The sequence below is a fragment of the Sinocyclocheilus grahami genome, unplaced genomic scaffold (genome assembly GCF_001515645.1).
Source record: "Sinocyclocheilus grahami isolate Dianchi unplaced genomic scaffold, SAMN03320097.WGS_v1.1 scaffold1458.1, whole genome shotgun sequence".
In the NCBI taxonomy this organism is placed as follows: Eukaryota; Metazoa; Chordata; class Actinopteri; order Cypriniformes; family Cyprinidae; genus Sinocyclocheilus; species Sinocyclocheilus grahami.
In genome coordinates, this window is record NW_015506637.1 from 66,538 (window position 1) to 74,937 (window position 8,400).

At 40.8% G+C, this 8,400-nt stretch overlaps 1 protein-coding gene across 2 annotated transcripts in view; it reads left to right on the plus strand.

Moving 5' to 3' along the window:
* Positions 1 to 732: 732 nt before the first annotated feature.
* The window catches only part of acsl6 (acyl-CoA synthetase long chain family member 6), a 25,003-nt gene continuing 17,335 nt past the window's right edge, over positions 733 to 8,400 (plus strand). For both annotated transcript variants that reach the window (XM_016256663.1, XM_016256664.1), the window contains exon 1: positions 733 to 973. In XM_016256663.1, coding sequence (XP_016112149.1) covers positions 928 to 973 — 46 coding nt within the window. In that variant the 5' untranslated portion in view covers positions 733 to 927. The remainder of the gene's footprint in view (positions 974 to 8,400) is intronic.

The following is an 8,400-nucleotide window of genomic DNA, read 5'->3' on the forward strand; positions in this document are numbered from 1 at the left end:
GTTCCACAATAGCACACTTCAAGTTAACTAATCATTAACGCAGTTGAAGTATACTGACAATTAGTCTGGCTAGTGTACTTGGTATACTCTTGTGTCACTAGAGTGTCAGGAGGCTGTGTGAAGGAGAGAGTGAAGCTCTGCTGGCCATCTGCTCTGAGCTGCGTCTCTGTGCAGCCCTGCGGCATCTCCACGCCCCCCACACCCCTCTGATGGTACACAACAAGCGAGGAAACAGTGTCTCAGCACTATTATGTGATGCATCCCGACATGCATGAAATACACGACCGGAGACTTTGATCTTGAAGGCGTTGATCACGTGATCCGCTCTGGAGGATGTGCAGGAGAGCGATTCAAGGTTAAACCGGGGAGGAGGAGCGTGAGTGTCACGTGATGCGCTATTCCTCTGGTCATTGGTGAATGGCTGATGGAGCGGAAGATAGACTGAGCGTCATAAGATAATGCTTCATCCCCCAAAAAACAAACAAACTCGGATGTAAATCATAATCTCATATTATTGCGTTTCTGGTAGCTACAAAAATAGTCTGCGAAAATTCATCTAAAACTAAAGATGTGATTTAAGTCATAAATGGGATTATCTTATAAGAATCAAAAACGGCTCTTAACCATAAAAGCCTGGTTTATAAATCGCTATGTTCACACACGACGTTAGGAATCATCCAGCAGCATCCCCAGCCCTCATAGGTGCGTCCTCCTCCTCCTCCTCCTCCTCCTCCTCCTCATCATCATCACGGTGAGGGAGGAGACAGGAGACAGCCACAGCAGACCTGCCGTTCATCCGCTCTTCCTCCGAGCCGGTGCAGCAGCAGCATCTCCCCGTCACCCCCGCGTCTCAGCTCGGCTCCGGGCAGCACAGATGAGCGCTGGACACCTCTCTCTCTCTCTCTCTCTCTCTCGCGTGACTGAGGCATGCTCGCCTTCGCGTTAGTCGCTGGCTCTGTCTGGGTGGTGCTAGGTGAGTGCTCCTCATGCTCCTTCTCCATGACGAAACACAGGCTGGCAGACTCGGATATTATGAGATGCTCATTAATAAAAACCATTTGCGGGTCTCGACGCTTTCAGGACCGCGGCAGCATGTCTTAAATACCACTCGTAGCGACGCGGTTCTGTTAACCCTCGCCTCGGATTGACCGTTCGCGAGCTTCGTGTGGAGGAGGCGCGTGAGTTGCTGACGGTGATGTTTCTGCGTTATGCGGCACACAGGCTGAAGATCTCATGCGTCGCGTTACTGCGTGTGAATGACTTTCTGTGCGTGCGAGGGATGTGGGGCAGTGGCTCGGGACACTTAGAGTCCTATATATGGGTATGTTCGTGCACGGGCCGCATTTGATGGGACATGGTTTAAAACGGCTGGTTTGCCGGTGCCCTGCTTCACTGTATTACGCAGAGGCCGGTGACGTCACGGCGAGCGCCGCACCTGATTGGCGGAGCTGTCCAGCGAGGGGTTCTGAAACGTCACCGCGCCCGGCCGAGTGGATAGCGCACTGCTTAGGGCACTACACCGCTCACTTTAGAGTTTCTGCAGCCTGTGCTCTGTCCACCCTAAACATGTTTCTGCATTTAGCAGACGCTTTTATTCAAGGTTTCAGTGTATGCAGAATCCAGTGACATGCTCTACCCTTTCAGCTTACAATAATTTCTCCCTTTTATGAGTTTCAGTTCAAATACGTTGCACCTTTAGATTTTACTTAGAACTCCAGGCAGCAATGAAACGTGTTTGGTTTTAAAGGGAAGATGTTCCTTACAGTGTGACCTTCACCTCATGCATTTTTCATAGCTGTGTGCTATCGAGACACCCAAAGCTCACCGTGTCCAACCCCAGCCGCTCAGATGCCATGTGCTGTGTGTGAATTATGCATCGAGTCCGTTTGGACCCAATCTTTCACCCCGTCCTCTATAATTTAAAGATTTAGGCTTACTATATGACACACTGCAGTAACCTGAAGTTGCTGCCATTTAAGGAATAGTTTATCCAAAAATGAGAACTTACTGTCCCTCAAGTCGTTCCAAAGCTTCTTCATTCTGCTGAGCACAAAAGAAGATATGTTGAAGAATGTTGATAACCAAACAGTTGCTGGTAGCCATTGACTGCCATTGTATGGAAGAAATGCTATGAAAGTCAATGGCTACCAGCAACTGTTTGGTTACATTCTTCAACATATTTTTAACTTGAATGAAACCAGTTCATTTAGATGTTACCATTTTCAGTGCAGGTTTGATAGCCAGCTTCGCATTGACTTTAATTAGTGTACAGGACAAGCAAGCTTGCAAAGTCTCAATCCTTATTAGATCAGTAAGCATACTGAAAGAAATGAACAGCGATATCCAGTATTGTAGGAGATTTATCTTGAATCACAAGACGACCGAAAGCAGCTCAGTCTGTTGCTCAAGCACTTCTGCTTTACAGCAGAGCACAGAAAGCTGGCCATTTATAGGAACGTTAGAGAAACGCTGAGATCCTCTTTTGGCAGCAGTCATGTGTGTCTACATGTGGGACGGTTTAACCACAGCCCATCTCGCGGGGTTTTGCGGCGTGCTGAATGGAGAAGATTGATTTTTATGATTGTGTAGACAAATGAAATGTCGCTTAGTGAGCAGAGTAAAAGTGCTGAGTAAATAGAGCGTCTTGTGCAGCACATGCCAGCTGGGTTATTTGGTTAGGTCATGTGTGAGGCTGGAAGCGCTAGTCGTCTGGATTACTCTCACGCTGGTAATGATGTGCACTTCTGGCTTTATTCAAGTAGAAAGATACTAGAACATGTGGTTTAATATGAATGAATCAACCTGAGGTTACATTGAGAAAAATCGAGGCAACAACTGCATTTGTTGCCCTGTAGAGCTGTTTCTGCCTGATTTAACCAATCCATTGAATTTTGTTTGTGTAATGAGTGTGTTTAGGTTGATTCAGGGATGTAGATGTTCTTTGGTACAGATGTGCCTGTGCTGAATGTGCATGGCAGTGTGCTTGGTTTTTAATGTGTTATGTGTCTCTCAGCCGGTGTGTCTGTGAGCTGTAAGCTAAGACTGTGTATCATGTAGTCAAGGGTAGACGGAGAGCAGTGGATTATGGGATGGAGGGAGGGGTTGAGCGGAGCCGCATCTGCTGAGGGTGGTGTGATACGGTGGCTGTGAGGTTCAGCGATTTGATAATCACAGCCTGACTAACAGCACACCGCGAGCGGCTCGCCAGTGCATTATTCACACTGGAGTGTGTGACACTGCGCTGCTTCTCTCATATGAACGATCAGCGATTCGCAACTGGTTCTGCTTCAGTTTTTCAACACAAACTGAAAAATGTTAAGGAAATAAAAATGCCCTTAAATCCAGTATCTGCAGTGCATTAGTATTAACAGCTCAAACCCATCAGTGTACACAAGTGTGTGTGTGTGTGTGAGTGTGTGTGTGTGAGTGTGTGTGTGAGTGTGTGTGTGTGTGTGTGTGTGTGTGAGTGTGTGTGTGAGTGAGCGGGAGAGAGAGAGAGAGATTGAGTGTGTGTGTGTTTCTCTGGCTTTTTGCAGACTGTTTAAAGTGGCGACCTGTTTCTAACCCATAAAAATAACTTTTATTGGTATACATTATTGCATTTAGGTTGATTGAGTGATGTAAGTAATATTTTTCACTTGAATAATACTAGCTCCTTTAGATGTTACTATTTTAGGTTCATATTTCTGTCAGCGTACAGTTATGTCTCATTAGTTAACCTAAACTAGTAGTGAGCAATATATTTTTACGGTATTTGTTAATGTTAGTTAATAAAATGTAATTATGAAGTGTTTGTTCATGTTACAGTTCACATTAAAATGGTATTAGTAAATGTTGTAGTTAACATTAACTGAGATTCATAAATGCTGTAGAAGTATTGTAACTAATGAAACCTTATTGTAAAGTGTTGCCTAATTAGTTACACTGTGTTCAGTGCAAATCATGTTTATCCTCACGCTGAAAAGAATGGGAACATCTAAATTAACTGCTTATTATTTAACTTCACTGAAATCCTAAATGCATTCATTTATACCAAAACAATAAATAATATAAATAATGGGTTAATTCAGGAAGAAATTGCTCTTTAAGGAAACAATTTTTACAGTACATTAAAAAGGTCAAATCTAAATGAACTGCTTTTATTCAAGTCAAAAATATCAATTAACATCACTGATTACCAACTGATCTCATTTTTTATGGGTTAAATCAGGTAGAAATAGTTCTTTAAGGCAACAGTGCAGAAGAGGAAATGTCTTCTGGAGGTCAGCACATGTGCGGAGGGAAAGATGGACAGACTTTAAATAGCCAGTGGAAAGCAAGGGTTACTCCCGTCCATCTGTTTTCTGGACTAATAGGCCGTAATCTCCAGTGACAGTGCAAGCTAATTGCTAGTGATGCCTTTGTGGGGCGGGGTGTGGAGGCGGAGCCTTTCTCTCCTGATCCCGCCCTCAAGATGGACAGCAGCCAATCATCACTGCTCACAAGCTGTATGAGGCTCTGAATGTCCATTTGTGGAATATACATGAAGAAGCTCATCTAAAGACTAGAGCTCAGAAACTATGCATGTGATGGTACTTCAACAAATTCATGAAATAATCCAGTTTTATCAAGCAGAGGGAGACACATGCACTTGAATACACTGATCTGAGTGCTATCAAACTACAACACTGCCGATTCTTGAAACGATTCAGTCAATCAGTCTGTTTATTATTAGCTGGCCTGCTTGTTCCAGCTGATTGTGGGATTAATTATCCAGTGTCAAGCGTTTAATAGCAGTTTGCTCTCAGTGTCATTGCTTTGCTAATGTATCTCTCACACTGGACTTAAAAACACTCATTTGTTACAGCCAAATAGATTTTTTCTCAAATTATATTTATGGTTTGGTTCACATTTTATTAAACATAAAAAACATATTTTCCAAAAGATAAAATACATTCATGCAAAATAAAAGGATGACCATATCATACTTAATCAATGTAGACTTTAGACATAAGCCAAAATGTTACGATGAAAGTCAATATACTTTCAATATACTGACTTACTTTCACCAAAAGCAAAAGCTAAATGAGCTATAAAATGAAAGTAGAATTCTGACTGAAGATAAAACTGCATGAGAAACACTAGTGTTACGTTATATAATGCTAAACAGATCATCGTCATATATTTTCAAATGCGGTCTTTGAATATGCATGAACTACTGATCTGTTGAGGGAAAAGTGAAATGCTTGGTCAGAATAAGAATATGTTATCTTGGATATCCTGCAGACGCTCTATATTTAGTGCTGATAATCCCTTGATAATCTACAGCGTATAAATGAACGCTTGTCCATTAGGAGAGCGTCTGGAAGTTGATGCATGTGCTTGCATCAGATAATCACTCAGTCTAGAGGATCGGAGCGCGTCTGAAGAAGCGTGATGATCCAGAGGTCTTCAGGACGGTATAATAGTGTGCATGGAGACATGAAACCTTCTGCCTCTGGGCTGTTTGTGAATAGATGGGCAGTCTGCCAACATAACTACAGTATTACAGTGCTCATGTGCAGTTATTTACGAGTGCATTTAAAGTGTGTAGAGTAAATCAAATCACCGTCATGCAGTCTGGATAGGACAGAAGCTTCAAATAAATAGACTTTAAAAGGCTCCACAAACAGTCAACACCTTCTATAGAAACATCAGCAGTTCTGTTGCCAGAAACAACTATAAGAGCCATATGTATTATTGACAAAGTATAAGCGTCACTGATAACACTTTAGTTTAGAGACCAATTCTCACTATTATGCATGCATATTACTAGCATATTGGCTGTTTATTAGTACTTATAAAGCATATATTAATGCATGACCATTTTCTAAGATCTCTGAACCCGACCCAATACCTCACAATATCACTATAAGCAGCAATGAGGAGTTTATTGAAGGAAACTCTTAGTGAATAGTGAATATGTGTTCCCTCAGCTAAAGCGCATTAGTCTTTTTCTCCTCTGTTGTGTACAAACATCACTTAATATGGAGACGGCGTTTTAAGAGGAAGACGGTCTCCTGAGATTCCTCGACAAATGAGGAATTAATTCTAAAATGAATTAGGCAAGACAAACTATAAATATGCTTTAAGAATTAAAATAGTTAAGTGTCATTACAAATGGCTATTTTATCCAGTATTTGTGTGCACTGAGCTAAAGTGTTGCTGTTTGTGTAGAACGTTGAGAAAAAGAAGTGCGCTTAACTGTACTGAATGAGTACTTGTAGTGTAAATCTTAACAGTATATTCTTAAAAACTGTACTTGCACATAATATATTAATGAAATAAAAGGCCTCTTGAGTGCCTTAAAGAGAGACTTTCACGTTTCTAAGCACTTTTAAAATGTGCATTTTACAATCAAGTCAAATTTACTTTAAATTACACTTTAAATCATTATGTTTTAATAATCTTTTGTCGTGCTTTAAAGAAGTACACATGATGTGTTGGCTAACATGCTAAAGCACATGTAAAATTCTTGATTGTAGTTTAACTTCAGTGTGTTATTTAATATTAAAGTGAATATTTTTAGTACTAAATTGCAGCTTCGTCATTACAAATGTATCAATATATTTAAATACATGACAAATAAGTTTCAGTAGGAATGACGTTAAAGTATATTTGAGAAGTCAGTACATTCAGCAGCATTTTAAGCATTTTTTAAAGACAATAATAGAAATAATTATGAAATTACACATAAAGATGTGCTTAAGTTCTGCTTAAGCGGGTTAAAAGCACTCTTAAGTTCAACTAATCACATTTGAGATGAGTTTCAACTAAAATAGATTTTCATTAATTGTAAACAGAGTTTATCATGACTGAGTATGAGGCGTCTGGACTGTGTTTCATTGCTTTAAAGAATCACGGTCTTCTAGATACTTGAAATCATTTCATCCACTCCATTTATCAAAGAAAAGATCTCCGCTTATGTTTGAAAACTATCCGCTGTATGAAAAGCTGCAGTAAAGCACATGTAGATGTCTGAATAAGTGTTCCTGTGATTTCTGAGAGAGTGAGTGTTTTTAGATTGAGCAGTGATTGATCAAATCAAACAGAGCTGAGCTGATAGAGTGCACTTTAAACCGCTCGTCTGAAGCGTCAGTGTGTGAGAGAATCAGACGCCGCTGCTCCTCCACGCTGGGGAGCTACTCTGATCATACTCTCAGAACAACGCCGCTCTGATGCACATATTTACAGCAGTGTTTATGTGATAGATACTGTATGATCAGAGATTGTGGACTCGCGGGTCACAGAGATGACAGCTAGAAATCCAATTCATGTTGAGTTAATGCCAGACGTTTTTAGAAGTGTTTACAAATCAAGTCCAAAAAAGAAGCACAGAATCAGTGGAGCTCAGACTCGGTTTATCAGTGTTCATGACACACGACACTGTTCAGAGATCAGCAGACACAGATCTTCTGTACTGTAGGTGCAGCTGCTGTGATTGGGTCTGCGTGAGTTCATCATGTTGAGATTGAAATGATTTCACTGGCCACCAGTGAAGCAGATTAAACTCTGGATAGATGGCACATAAAGCACGAGATACAGTCAGATTCAGCACGTCGTCGTGAGACTCTCGGAGAACAGGTCTTTAGAATTCATTTTTATGCTAAATTACACTGTAAGAAGTGGCAAATTGTTATCTTAAAGAGCTATTTTTTTTAAATGAACAAAAAGGAGTATTGTTGTTATAAATGAATGTATTTAATACTATTTTGGGCTTGAATAAAACCAGTTCATTTGGATGTTACCCTTCTTTCAGTTGTCATGCCCATGGACTGCCGCGTGTTCCTGTACACTGTCTTGTGTTTTGCTCCCCATGTGCTCCCCGTGACCCAGTTTCTCCTCGTGCTGATTGTGTTCTATCTGATTCAGCTGTGTCTCGTTTATTTCCTCGTTTAGTTCCTGGTACTTAAGCCCTGTGTTTTCCTGTGTCCTGCGTCTAGTGTTAAACGTCAATCCCCGGTGCTACGTGTGTGTTCCTTGTGGTTTGTATAAATAAAAACTGTAATTATGGTGATTCTCCTACGTGCTCCTCGTTCCTCGTGCACACACAGTAGGCACTCGTGACATCAGTGTATAGGGTATATATAATTGTTTATACACTATATATAATATGAGTCTTTTTTTGGGGCAATAAGGTTTAAATGTATTTATTCATTTTGTTCATTTATTTATACCAACAAAACTAATTATTGTGGGTTAAATCAGCCAAGCTGACAAAGATATGCTCTAAGAACATCTGGCTAACAAACTTTATTTCTGAATGTTTTGTAAACAAACATTTTATTAATAGTGAAAAATGTATTAATAGTGTGTGTGTGTGTGTGTGTGTGTGCGCGCGCGTGTGTGTGTGTGTGTGTGTGTGTGTGTGTGCGCGTGTGT